This window comes from Opisthocomus hoazin, chromosome 7, assembly GCF_030867145.1.
Source record: "Opisthocomus hoazin isolate bOpiHoa1 chromosome 7, bOpiHoa1.hap1, whole genome shotgun sequence".
Lineage (NCBI taxonomy): Eukaryota > Metazoa > Chordata > Aves > Opisthocomiformes > Opisthocomidae > Opisthocomus > Opisthocomus hoazin.
The window spans coordinates 11,870,341-11,885,017 of record NC_134420.1 but is presented as its reverse complement, the minus strand read 5'-3'; the positions used below and the strand labels follow the sequence as shown (position 1 = coordinate 11,885,017).

Sequence of the window (14,677 nt, the reverse complement as noted above, 5' to 3'; positions counted from 1 at the left end):
GGGCAGCCCACAGCAGCTGGGGTGAGGCACAGCTGCCCTGTGCCCTCCCCGGTGCAGCCCTGCGGGGCCCACAGGCACAGGCCCACGGGCATCCAGCCGGCTAGCTGTTAAAGCAAAACTGAATTGACCCAAGATGTTTCTGTAAACCACTTTCCTTCCTGGATTGTTGTTTTCTCTACCAAAGCCAGCTCCAGTCAGGACCTTGTGTACCAGGCACTCTGCAAACCCAGAACCAGTTAATCCTTTCCCTCTCTGAAAATTACAGGCTGTTTGAGACTTGGGGTACTAAAGCAGCTTTATCTCTGTTTTGCTGAAGCTGTAGGAAGGGGAAGAGATGTGATGCCTTTAATCTACTCTGTTACTGCGCACATTATTCTCAAATAAGCAACATGTAATCACTACATGGTGTTGTTTCAGGATCCCCAAACAGCTGTAGCTGTTACAGGTAACCTCATGTTAATATATGGGAATGAAACAGTAACACTGTCTTAAAACTTTCTGTGTATGTCTAGCATATCGCTGATGTTTTTGCACTTGGACATGCTCAACTCTTAAAGCACTGTTAATGTTGACTTTCAGATATGTATGTGTTGATGTTGGCCATAGCCTCCTACAGATGCACCCTTTCGTTAAGAAATTTTGGATCTCCTATACAGCAAAGCAAATGTTAGGACTAGATGACAGTGAGAAAAGTAACTTTTTAGAAGAAATTGACATTGCTCTTTGCCTTGGCACTTTAGAAGTGCCTGTGTTCTACAGTGTCTGCCCACTTACATGCAGTGAAGTACAGGTATGCAGAGAAATAAATTTTCCAAATGAAGGAATGATTAATGAAGAGCCTGAGTATAACTACTTCTACGTATTTAAGCATAGGCTGTTCTGCTTGGAGGGTGATTAGAAGCAAACGGACAGTGTTGCACAAAGACTTCAACATGAGAAGGTACATCCACCTCTGACCTTCAATACTGTTGATGGAACTGACATAGATGATTTAAACCTCAGGCTTTTGGAACCAGGCTATGTGATGAATAATTACTATTAAGTGCTTTTTTGGTGCTTCATGTGTTCTAGTAAACTGTTTTGCACTGCAGAAGATGAATCATAATATAATTATGACTATATGTCAGCTTGCCTTGTGAAAACAGTGATGCATTTGCTATGTCTCCTATTATTGATTAATGTTGTTCTGCCTGCAGAGGTTTTTTTGAAGGGGCTGCTTCCTAACATTTTATTCCCACTGGCAGTTATTTTCTTTTCTGATGGATTTCCCCAAAATAACGTTTTGAGATGCATTTTGTTGTTTTACTGAGAAGATTTTTCTGCAGCAGAAACAGATGATGTTTTTGTAACTCTCTTGGAATCTTTATTTGGGTTTTTTATACTTTTTTTTTTTTTTTTCAATTTTTGGGAAGTCAAGGCTGAGAGAGACATACATAGGGTCCTGAACCTGGGGAGGAACAACCCCGTGCATCAGTACAGGCTTGGGGCGGACCTGCTGGAGAGCAGCTCTGTGGAGAGGGACCTGGGTGTCCTGGTGGACGACAGGTTAACCATGAGCCAGCAGTGTGCCCTGGCTGCCAAGAAGGCCAATGGCATCCTGGGGTGCATTAAGAAGAGTGTGGCCAGCAGGTCGAGGGAGATTCTCCTTCCCCTCTACACTGCCCTGGTGAGGCCTCATCTGGAGTACTCTGTCCAGTTCTGGGCTCCCCAGTTCAAGAAAGATGAAGAGCTACTGGAGAGAGTCCAGCGCAGGGCTACAAGGATGGTGAGGGGACTGGAACATCTCTCCTACGAGGAGGGGCTGAGGGAGCTGGGCTTGTTTAGCCTGAAGAAGAGAAGGCTGTGAGGGAACCTAATAAATGCTTATAAATATCTGAAGGGTGAGTGTCAGGAGGATGGGGCCAAGCTCTTTTCAGTGGTGCCCAGCGACAGGACAAGGGGCAATGGGCACAAACTGAGGCACAGGAAGTTCCGTCTGAACATGAGGAAGAACTTCTTCCCTCTGAGGGTGACGGAGCACTGGAACAGGCTGCCCAGGGAGGTTGTGGAGTCTCCTTCTCTGGAGATATTCCAGACCCGCCTGGACAAGGTCCTCTGCAGCCTGCTGTAGGTGACCCTGCTTGGGCAGGGGGGTTGGACGAGATGACCCACAGAGGTCCCTTCCAACCCTTACCATTCTGTGATTCTGTCCTGCACATTTTCTTCCAAAAATACTCTTTCCACTTTCAGAAGCGATGTCTTTTCTAGTCTCTTCTGGTAACTATGGGTCCAATTTACAAGGACAAAAAAAGCAGATATAAAGCAATTCCAGTAGCTTGCTTTCTTTTTTGTCTTCTGATGTAAATGTTCCCTGGAGCAGAGTTTGGTGTTTAACCTAAATTTTCTGGTTTTCCACCACCTTCTGGCTGACTTGTCTGGGTGTGGCTTCACAGTTCTCTGGTGTTCAGTGGCTGGTAATCGGTCGTGAACTGACATTACTCTAACCAAGGAGCCTGTCATTCACAACTCAAAACTACTTTTGGGGTTTTTTTATTCTTTTTTGTTTCCTTTACCTTATTTGTTGTTCCCATGGATTTCAGTGTGACTGATAACATTAATACCTCAATAAGCCACAGGAAGTATAGTGTGCTAGCTTGCATTAAAGAAATTGTAACAACAGAATGTGTTGATTCCTGAAAGCATGCGTGTATGTATATGAAATATTGTCCAGAATGTTTTATTTCTTTGATGGCTGGCAATGTAGTACTGTCTGTGTTTTCAGTGGATTAATCCTGATTACTGATCTGAAAGTCTGATGTCTACAGATGAGGGTAGCTCTGCCAAATGAATTGTCATGGCCTGGAGCCCTCGGGGTCTTGCAGCCCTCTTGCTGAACGGGAGGAATAAACGGTCAGCTCTTGGGTAATTGCTGCAGCCCCAATAATGAGAGGGAAACACACTGGAGAGAAGACATACAGCCAGAGGTACATGCTTGGAAAGACAATCTGAAACATACTCCGGAGAGCTTTTGGCATGTATTCTGTGAAAGCTAACATTAGTGCTGTTCTTTTTCTTCCACCAAGACATATCCTGGGCAGTTTCCTTCAGCACAGCCGTAATTTCGTATTTTTGCTTTCAAAAAACCCTGAACAAACATTAATTTCCTTTGTCTCAGAAATCCTGAGGGGGATACAAAAGACAGTTTTACTTTGGTATCTGCTGTTCTCTGGTCCCTTGCTGCAAGGCGCTTTCTGGTGTCTCCAGCTGATGTCTTTGGGCAGTTCTCAGTTTGCGTAGCAGCAGTGCTGGTCACCTTTTTCTGCTCCGTAGCCTCTCTGGGCCAAGAGTGGCCATAGTAAGAGGACAGGCTGTATCTGGGCATAGGGTGACTCCAGGCTGGAGAGAGCAGAAGGACACCGAGACTGTTGGCCCCTTTGCCCTGTGCTCCCTGCCAGGGGCCAAGAGCTGCCTAGAAATGTGGTGGCACCTCCTTGGGCACTGCCAGGCTTTGGCAGCCTCGTGTTGCTGTGTGAGTTCGTAGCCTACCTCACTGCCCCATCCTTCTGGGTCAGCCCTGTTCTCAAAGTGACACAAACTGACATTATTTCCATGATTGCCAACTAAGAGTCTGCTTCTTCCTGGTTCATGCGTTTGTTCTTCTTTCATTGTGTATTTACCTCCATAGTTATGTCGCCATGCATACAAAAGGAAAACTCTACTAGGGGAACCGCTGCTGCCAAATGTGGCTCAATTTTGTTGATATAGCTGCATCTATACCAGGGATTTTGCTGACATAGCTCTCTCAGCTAGTGGGTATGTGTTTTTTCGTGCTCCTCACAGACACAGTTGTGTTAACTTAGTTTTCCCTGTGACCGGGTAAAGACCAGAAAGGAGGACACAGGGCTGTGAGAGAGTGTGGGATGTTGAAGCTCCTGCTGGCAGCTGGGCAGGAGTGGTGCTAGAGCTCCCTCTCCATCATCCTCTCGTGTCATCTGCCCCTGCTTCATGTGCCTGGCCCTGCTGCCTCCCTCATGGATGTGATTTCGGTAATGGGAAATAGGATGTTACTTGCTTTCTGAATTAATCTGGCCAAATGTCCTAACATCCTGTTGAAAGTAGAAAATCTTGTGCTGATCGTAAAACACCTAACCCACTGCCTGTTCTGTGATTTAACTTTTATCTCTCGGCTGTGCCGGTTTGTGAGCTTGAAGTTAGGAGTGTCACTATGGGAGAAGAAAGGCAGGATTTTCAATGAACTTAAAGTTTGTCCTTTTTGTTGTTTTCACTGACAGTATTTTTGTAACATCTTTCTAACTTAAATAACAGGTGCCTTTTCTTAAGAGGTGTGCTTACTTGCTGGCTGATGTTATGGTATACTTTTTTGCTTTGAGCTTTTGATCCTAACCTAGGAAAACATCAGCATAAACTTTCTACTGTTCATATTGTGTTTCTAATCTACTACAACAGAGCTGAAAAATGTTCTTTATTGTAACCAGTCTAAACAAGAATCAGGCTTTCGTATCTTGTTTATGCATAAAATAAAACCTTAATAACTGTAGCTTAATCATCTACAGTTGGCTTTGAAAATGTAGACTATATGGAAACTTGGGACCTTGTAATAGAGCTTTTAGCACTCCTGTTAGAAATAATAATTTCTAAATACTCACTGTAAACTGCAGAGAATAATAATTGGGCTAGAGACATTTTTCCTGAAAACCTCTATTTAAAAGTTTAGAGTTACAATTTCCAGTGGTATAGGTACAACACCATTACTGTAAAATAATTTTCTGTTTTTTAAAACTTTTCAGAAATGCGTCAGTATTTCTGATGAGTAATTTAAGTATATGCTGCATACAGATGCCTGTAAAACTATGTATTGTCATTCATTTGAAATACTTGTGCCTGTGCTTTGCAAATCAGGGGTTTTAGTGATGCTCACAGGGTGGGACTTCTTGTGCAGATGGCAGAATGGTGTGAACCCTGTGGTTGCCAATTTTCTGTTCTGTGTTATCTGAAACTTGGGTTGCAGGAGTGGCCGTATGGCAAAGCTAGTGCAGCGTGGCTTGGGCCCCTCTAGCAGCTGTGGCAAGGGCAGATGTTTAAGCCTCCATCTCTGGGATTATGCATTTGGACCCTTGGGCAGTATCCCATGCTTTACCCATGCCAACACTTTATGTTTGCATGCTGTTGGCTCACATGGTTGGTCTTGTTTTACTTGTCAGTATCTTAGTGTATTCCCACAGTAAAACTGGAAACCTCCGACCAGTAATGTCGAGAAACAAACTGGACTATTTTTAAAGCTTTCGACTTTAAAACATGTGGAATGTTACTTAGTCTGTGTGGCAGATAAAATCCTACAGATGGGTCATTTTATTTCATGTTTCCTGTGAACACATCTAAAATATTCACTCCAAAGTGTTAGTGTACTTGTCCGTATGCTTCCAGCTATATTTTATTGCAGGATGATTCCAGATGTAGCAGGTTAAATCGGCACAGCAGCACTTGTTGGAAGGCTGATGTTTGAAATGTCTCATATAACTTCGGCAAAACAAGCTGACAGCGTGTACGGTAACCTTGTAAGTTCATAGGCACAGAGTGTCTCGGTAGGAACTGTTTTGAATTCCGTACTTGGCCTGAAAAGTTATGTTGCCAGAGTGCTGTGGAAGTCAGTTCTTTATAAAAATACAGTAAAGTAATCTAGCTGTTTATAAAGAGAGACTGTTTGCGAGGCTTTGTTCAGAAAGCAGTTTCTGTTCAATGATATTTCTGTTAGGATTGTGCATCTTAAGAAATGTGTTTTCTATTTGTCACCAATAGAAAACAAGTATTTTAGGCAAATGTACTTTTGTCGGCTTTAACTAGTTTTATAAGCAAAGCAAGGGAGGGCTTCAGTTGTTACCAGAATCACATTTGAAAATTTTTTTCCTTTTATGTCAGTTCTGGGAAAACATGCAAAGAAACCAAACCACCAAAAAGCTGTATTTCCTCCAGATAGAAATATTTCTATTTAAAATGGTCACCATGAAAACAAAGTGCCTAATGTGAGTAGAAACTGTTGAAAAACCTAGAAGGTCCTGTAACACAGCCAGTCTCACTTGCAAATTTCACTTACTGTAATGGTATAGAGATTTTAGGTAGTTATGCCAGCGAAAGGACAGCAGAGTACTGTAGTTTTTGCTGATGATGAGAAAGGCCAAAGTAAATGATAACTACAGATGGTGCAAAATCCAATCTTTCATTTCTGTTGATGTTTCTAACCTTAAGCAAACAACAAATGTATTGTATCCTGCATGCCAAACTGAAGTCTTAATAAAAGAATTTATTCTTGATAAACATGGCAGAATTAGGGCTGTTTTGAAAATGGAATCAGGATTAGTAGTATTGAAATGCGAGGAATTTAATTCTTTTCCAATTTCCCTGAGGAACATGTTCTCAAGTATTAGAAACAGAGCATTAAGGGACTAAGGAAGGACTTAAGTGCTGCAAGTTTGGGTTAAAATTAGGGGTTTTCTTTCTTCAGTGGGACAGCTAAGCCAAAAAAAGTTTTTAATTTTGAGTATATGATCTCAAAACACTGCTGACAAGCAATACACATGGTACTGTTGTCAAAAATTTAAGTTATTTTCATTTAATGACTCCTGTGTGTCAACTTTATTGCTTGCCATATTATGCTGAAAGGCTTCATGTGGAGATATGAACCAGCTCCATACATCCATTTAAGTAGTGATAATTAGTGGCATGGCTCTGACAGTGGAGACATTTTTTTTTCATTATTCTCAAAATCATCTGTAGTAACAGACCTTGTTTCACTGACAGGAAATATCAGCCGAGACTGGAGGCATTTGCTTTCGTATGTATACATCTGTACCTGCACCATTGCTTTAATTTTTACTTTCTCTCTGTCCCTTTTGCAGTGCTTTCCTTTAAGCTGTGATAAGATCTTAACTTTCCCCTTGGATAGCCACCAGGCATGAACAGCACTTCTCGAATTTTCTCATCTGACGTTCCTGTTTGCCCCCAGCTGGAGGCAGAAAGGAGGTTGGGCTAAGAGTAGAAAGGATCATCCAAATACAATCCTTCTTCCCAGTGTCTGGGAGCCCTCCAGAGATGTCTGTAATGCCTCAGGAAGCCATGTGGAAGGCCATATTTTTCTATGTGCTTAATACATCATGCGTGGGACTTAACAGTGACAGTTCTTGTTAGCTGTGAATCTGACCCATGGATGCTTCAGTTCTGACTTAAAAGAGCTGTTTGTCCAGGCTATTTCCTGCTCTCTAATTCTCTTCCTTTCTGTGGCCCAAATTTTTACTGGGCTCTATAGCACATCAGTAAAGTTTCAAATAAAATTCATTGTATTTTTGGATTATGTTTCCAGAGGAAGTTGAGTACTCTCTTTGAAAAGCATAGTTTGCAGTTTCAGCATCAATAGGCACCTTGATGAGAGTTTAGGATCTGCATTTCATCCCTAGAGTGATCTACACGATGAAGGAAGAAAAAGGGTAAGTTATAATAGTCTAAGAATTCAAGTATTTCCCCAAATGCTGGGGTTTTTTTCCACTGCGGGTAAGCAGTTTATGCATTGCCTCTTAAGTCTTTGAGACGGTTACAGAATAGGAAACTTTAAGTAGAGTTAAGAGCTACTCTGATGAACTTCTTGTCTTTATTGTGTGGTTTCTAGTGAGTTATGTACAATACTGCAGTGAAATACTGGTGACTCCTCAGAAAATAGCGCATACTCTTCCATGAGCTTCATATACTTAGAGCACCGTCTTCCTTTCTGTCATCTGTCAACACGGTGTTCGCGCCAGAAAAAAAGAGGAAAAAAAAAGCGGTGTTTCCAGCAAGCCAGAAACCCAGTAACCAGAGGCTCCTGTCTCATCCTGCCTTTCTGACCACAAAATGTGTTTTTTTTGGAGAACGTGACCTCTGACACAGGGAGGAGAAATGCTTCGCCAGTAAGCAAATGTCTGTGCTGAGATGCCACTCCACCGCTTTTCAGTGTGGACAAGAAGGGAGTGTTTTGGAAGTTCATGAGGAGAAAATTTTGTGCCTCAAAAGAACAGCTTCAGTCCTGGCTTTGTGGTGTTGGAGGGGCGAAGCTTTAAGGCTGGGGAAGGTGTCCTGGCTGTCCTTCCCACCTGCTCTCTTCCCAGTGGAAAGGGAGAGGAAGCCCAGGCTTGAGTGTGTATGCATGAGTGTGCAACACCAACTTCCACTGGTTTGCGTCACACTAAAAATGTTTGCCTCCCCTTCCCTTTGCCTGCAGTGGTTCCTGCTGACCATCTCTTCTGTCTACTCCTCACCATTATCAGCCCTGACACATGCTGCTTTTCTTCTCTGGTTGGTTCAGATATGGCTCTGCTCTTCCTTGCTGGATGGAAACAGCTGAGGCTATAAAAATCTCCTCTCTGTGAGGAGAAAAATAAAGTGCTTGTGATCAGACTCACCTACCAGTTATGCCAGAGTTAACTTTTAAAGATATTTGTGTTGTATGGACATGATAACAGTCTTGTGGTGAGCTAATGAAAACAATGGAGAGGAAGTATTGTTATATAGCTCCTGTGTCAGTTAAAGCCTTTGGTAGCACTGAGGCAGTAGTGATGTGAATTTAGTGATTAAGAAAACCTACTCTGCCTACCACTCCCGTAGCTGAAATGTCCAAAGTGGAACAAAGTGTCCCCAAGAGGTTATCTGTAATCATTTTGAGAAAAAAGAAAAATACTTTGCCTCTTCTATTATGAAAAAATATTTCAGACAGGTATGGAAGTTGGGTGAAGTAAGTGTTCATCTTTTATTTTTTCAATGGGTCTTGAATGCTGGAGTGCCTGTATATCAAGCTGTTTAAGCCATACTGTAGCATCTTACACTGTGGTGTTGCTATTTTTAGTTGCCCTGTGTTGCCTTGCCCTTGTAATAGCACTCATGTTGTAAAGCTTATGCGCAGACATACATCACGCTTTCCTCCTGGCAGTCCTCTGCCTTTCCCCTTCCCGTAGGAACTTCTGGATCTATTGGCCAGTTTTGGACTGACCCAAAAAACGCTGTGTAGCTCTGCGTTCCCAAAGCCCGGGCTGGTGAGGGTCATGCTGGGACCCCCTCACACCCGCACTGGGGCAGCCAAGGTGGCCAGTCTCCCTCCTGCCTGCATGCAATTGTTGGAGGAGTTTGCTCATTAATCACTGAGGACTTGAACCTGGAAAGGTTCTGGATGTCCTCAATTCCTTTTGAGTCAAAGGGAGTTCACGGCACTCAATTTCTTGAAAAATTAGACCTTCTGGAAGTCAGGGCATATAAAATGTTTGTGCTTTCACCTCACAAAGCCATAAAGCTCATCAGAAAAAGGGCATGGAGCATACTGTAAATGAAGTATTCAGAGGGGAATACAAAAATTTCCTGACTTATTCTTGGCACCAAATATTTAATAATGACATTTGGTCTAAGAAAATGTACAAACTCTCAACGTTGCCAATTTATTTTACCCACAAACCAACTGATGATGTGCACACAAAGGTTATTTATTTTGAGCGCAGCCAGGGAATGTGAGTATTCCAGATACTTTCTTATATCTCCCCATGGGATCGCTTTAATAAGTTGCATAATATTTTTGTTTTAGAGGATTCCAAGATGAGACCTACCATGTCTTTCTTTACTTAAATACACTGGTTATGTTTTCTCTTTTCTTTTCCTTCTTTGAAGGAAATACAAGCAGAGAATGAATAGTTTGTGAATAGTGTTAAATTAAAAAGCATAACTTCAAAGGTCTTTCTAACAATTTATTCTAAAACTGTCAGCCAACAGATGATGCTCCAAGCAAAATAACTAATTATGTGGGAGGTTAGGCAAGCATTGATTTAGTTTTTGATTTCTTGGACTGGTACATAGTTCTTTAATAGCAAGAAAAAGAATGTATGTCTTAAATCTCTGGACTTAAGTCTGGGTAGACCCTCTTCTGAGGACAAGCTTATACATACCCTGTGACAATTTTCTTGCAAAATGTGAAAGCCACTTGGATATTTTCTGTCGACCTTGGCTGACTCTAAGACGCTCCCCATTGGAGATTGAGAGCAAGGTTAAAGAAGGATAAGGGAGTGCCACAATGAAAGTATTTTAGTTCTTGAAAACTTATGTTAGTTTAGAATAGCATTGCTCTTGCATTCTGTAAGGGTATTTATCTGGAATACCAGGCCAATTTGACAGTGATCATGTTACTAGCAGAAGCCAATGGGGCTTAGCGAGCCAAACGTCATTACTTTATATCATCAGCACATGACCAGGTAGGACTCCAAATGCATAACTTTAGCATTTAACATGTGGCGACATGGAGATAAAATTCCTTTCTATGCACTAAATCACCGAACCCTTTCTCATTTTGGCAAGAGAGTTAGAAAAAGGGGAGCACTCTGTTACTGGTTTCCTGTTTCTTCAGTTCTGGTGTAACCTGTGATAATTTGTGCATTTGCTTGTGGCAAGTGATTGTGCCAATTCTAAATTGCTTTGGCTAAGCTGCTCTCTTGGCCCTAGCTTGTACAATGGGAGAAAATTCCCTCAGAGTGGTGTCTTTTTGGCTGCAGGTTTCTTAGAAATCTTAAAACCAAAGTGTTGCCAGAGATGTGCTTGCTGTGACATAAATTCTGCATGGGGAAAGCATCTGGATGTTTGATTTTTCTTCATCTGTTATCTAGCACTTAGCACTGAATAAAAATTAAATCCTCAGGTTCTCAGTGAAGCTGGCTGTTTTGGAAGCAGTAGGCTTGAGTTTGTATGGTTTTTATGACAGTCTTTGTGTTGTACATGTCGTGACAGCATGAGTACATGTTATGTTTACTTCTAACACTTATCTTGGATGCCACCACTAACTTTTTGTACCTGGTTATCCGGTCACCAAATGCTGTGTTTTTATGTTCATATTGGATATACAATTTGTGGGTTTAATTTCGTTAGGCAGAACCTCCTTTAACGTGACTTGTGCTTGTCTTTTCTAGGAATAACATGCTTGGAAGTACTTTGTAGCGTTGATTGCCTGTACCCCAGCACAAGAGCTCCAGCTTAATCCTTTTCCAACACGTGTCTTGGAACATGGGGGAGAACGATGATAAAAAATCCAGTCAAGCTGGCCAGATATTTGAAAACTTTGTACAAGCATCAACGTGCAAAGGTACTGTTCAGGCCTTTAATATTCTCACTCGCCAACTTGAATTAGATCCTTTGGACAATAGGAACTTTTACACCAAACTGAAGTCAAGAGTGACAACGTGGAAGGCCAAAGCTTTGTGGAACAAGCTTGATAAAAGAGCAAGTCACAAAGAGTATAAACGCGGAAGGTCATGTATGAACACTAAGGTAAGTGGAGAAGTTGGGTTTTGGATTTCATAGCTTAGAATCTTTTAAACTGTTTTTTTCTGCAGAAGCAAGGTTTATACCATCACATGCAGTGTGTCCATTCATGTAGCCCTCACTTTCATATACTTTTTGAAACCGGCTGATACCAACTAATTTTGACAAATTTTCAGCTGTTTTTGTTCTGCGAGGTTTGTGGAAACGTGCAGCCTGTAAACGTGGTCCTAAAAGCAACCTGCTTTACAGTCTACTCAATCATGTCAGAAAAGCTTTCTGCCCTCTTTAGATGTCAATCAGGCATAAGATGTAAACTCATGAGGCAGTAGGCTTCATTCATTCCAGGCTCACAAGAACTACTTGCTTTATTAAACAGGGTTTTGCGAGGTGCCAGTCATAGTTTAATTCAACAGGCTCCTCTGTTTGCAGCTTAGTGCAGTGCTGTAAGAGACCAGGGCTGGCCAAATGTATTTCAACAGCAGTTCTGAAACTTTCTCTGGTAAATGCTACTTGGAGGCCTGAGGATCTGTTTTTTTCACCTAGCATTGGCTCTAGTTGCTAAACAACAGCAAAAGAAAATCCTGTACTATTTAGGGATTTAAATATTTTCCTGTAACTGCTTTTTTGCAAGCAGAATGTGAATAATTGCTATGTGGTAGTTACTGAAGAAGATGGTCTGCTTGGTTGTGGAAAGGACAGGAGATTATCTTCTCTTCAGCAGAGCATGCAATACTATATTTAGATAGAGAGAACCGCTGAATGTTGGTATAAATCTTATTGATAAAACTGTAGAAAATACTCTAGTTAATGCCACTTGTTTCATCTAGCTATCACAGAGTATTTTTAATGGCTTTGTCTGAGAGCAATTCACTTCATTATGGCAAGCGATAGATAAAAGTTGCCCCAAGAAGGTTAAGTTTTAAGAAGCTACTTGACTGTATAGAAGTAGAACAGAGAGGAAGGGCACACTGGGGACTAACTAGACACCAAACTGCAGCGGACTTTTTAATTAAAACTAACACTGAAGTGTGATTTTATGGACTCAGTAGACAGGCAGTGTTGAAGGTCTCTTTCTTCTCGTTTGCATCATTGCATTGAAACTTCTCAAAAGTGCCAGGGAGAAGGACACCATGTTACCTTCAGTACATATAGAGGCCTCTGGTTTTATTTATTCATTTTTAATAAGCTCCCAATTATTACTAACTTTTTTTGAGGTAATAAATGTCCTTACTGCAAGTTTTTTGGTTTGTTGGGGATTTTTGTGGGTTTTTTTGACTGTTTGTGTTTTGGTGGTGTTTGTTTGTTTTTTTTTTTTTTTTACAAAATAAAGGGTGCCATTACCGCTAATTTACTGTTTTCCTGACAGCCTCTGTTTTTTCACCTTTCCTTTTGTCTCTCCTCGTTTCCCTTTTTGACCTGTGCTTCCTTCCTCCCTTTTGTTCTTTTGAAAAGGCCTTGAACGCATGCCATTGAGCATCTTTGTGATGAAAACAGACAGGAAAGGGAAGGAATGAGAAAGTGTCTGATGATTAACAAATTATAGGTGATATTCCACATACACCTCACAAAGCCCGGGGTCCAAATTTCCATGGTTAGTTTGAGGAAGGATTTGCAACACAAAAAAAAGCAGTTTTAAGATCCATGTGAAATATAAAAATGAAGTACTCTCTCAAGTGTGACATTATAAAGCCAAAACCTGGTTCTGCAAAGTTCTTGAGCAAAGCGATTAATTTTTATGTATGGTGAGACAGCTCATGGATATCAGTTGGTACATAAAGTACAGCCTGTGTAATGCTTTACAGGGTTGCCAAGCAGGAGGCTAATCAACACCTTCTGCAGTGTTGAAAATATGGTATTACTGCTGTTGGAGAGTAAAGATTTATTTTAAGTGGCATGGTGTAAGTATCTGCAGAAATTCATGGGCATATGTATGATGCACGTATGACCAAATTGCAAATGGTTGTAGAATGTTTGTATATGAACAATGTGCATATAGATATTCTGTGGAATACTTGTAGATGTTCATATAGATACTCTGTGGAATACTTGTAGATGTTCATTATGAACCTGTAGCATGCCCAGACCTGCACTTCATTGTGTCATCACTGATTGAACGAGAGAAACATGAATCTACAGATTGCTGCAAATGAAAGCAGTACTCACAGTCTGGGGGCTCTGTGGGGATATCTACCAAACATTCCCCACACATGAATCACAGTCTGCTGTGAAAGCCTATCTATGCAGCATGAATGAGAGGAGACACGTTGCAAGAAGGCTTCTGGACTCCCTGATCGTTGCAGTGGTGTATCCGACAGCCCCACTTACAGATAAGGAGTTCTCAGAAATGCTGGCAGACCAACCAAAATGCCAGTGCACAGAGATTAGGCTAGAATATACATACCATGATTTTCCTTCGGTGCAACTGGTGATTTTAAGTTTCTGTCTTTCTTGCATGTTGTGCCAGCTACCATTTTTAGCAGTGAAGCAGGCAAACAGGAGTTAGCAGGCTAAATGCTGACAGCGGTGCCAAGTGCTCACCTTCGTTCAGTTGCCTGGGGACTAGTTGAGATAGATCAGCCCGGAGTGGAAATCTTACTTGTTAAAGCAGGATCACAAAGTGATCTAGGTGGGTTTTTGCAATTGCAGTTCTGTAAACAGAGCCGATGTTGCTAGTAGGCAGAATTTAAAAAAAATACATGACTTGAAGGCTTTGTATGAAATTGTGGCCACGAGCTCTGTAGCTGAGTCTGCGGCTCACAGTTCTTCTTAGATACGAATTTGCAATCTGTCTGGCTTCTTGCAATCTTCCCAATCTTTGGAGGAGATAAAGCAGATAAAACTCAGTCAGTATCTAAATTGCTCACAGTTTTTTTTGTTTTGTTTTGTTTTTGTGGTGTGTTTTTTTTTTTTTTTACAAACTGAGAACCTGCTCCTTCACCCAAAAACTGGTTTTTGTTTTTGTTTTTTTTGCACAATGTTTAAGAGCTGAATGCTGTACTTGTTGATTTTTGTGCTTATAAATTCTTCAGCCACACTGAAGTTACTCATTGCAGTATACACAAGTTTTATACATGCACAACGTTCCACTCCAACTAAATAACAATAATCCTGTGCCTTAACTGCTCTTGAAGAACATTGCCAAATATGGCTTTGAAAGTTTCTACAATCATATGATTTTAAGCTGGATGAATAAAACCAGTTGAATAATTTTCAGAAAGTTCAAACCCACTGCTATTTCAGAGTTGCCTTACTGTGGACTTTTTCCCCTTTAATTCTTTGTAGAAGAAGAAAAAAAGCGAAACAGAAGCGAAAACAAAATGTTGCAAAAAGACATGCACAAAATTGGTGCAGAAACAAACTTGAT

The 14,677-nt window shown here is 41.3% G+C and overlaps 1 protein-coding gene across 6 annotated transcripts in view; it reads left to right on the top strand.

Moving 5' to 3' along the window:
• Positions 1-14,677, top strand: part of MICAL2 (microtubule associated monooxygenase, calponin and LIM domain containing 2) — a 136,416-nt gene that overhangs the window by 13,388 nt on the left and 108,351 nt on the right. For all 6 annotated transcript variants that reach the window (XM_075425076.1, XM_075425075.1, XM_075425080.1 and 3 more), the window contains exon 2: positions 10,962-11,319. In XM_075425076.1, the coding sequence (XP_075281191.1) occupies positions 11,056-11,319 (264 nt within the window). In that variant the 5' untranslated portion in view covers positions 10,962-11,055. The remainder of the gene's footprint in view (positions 1-10,961; positions 11,320-14,677) is intronic.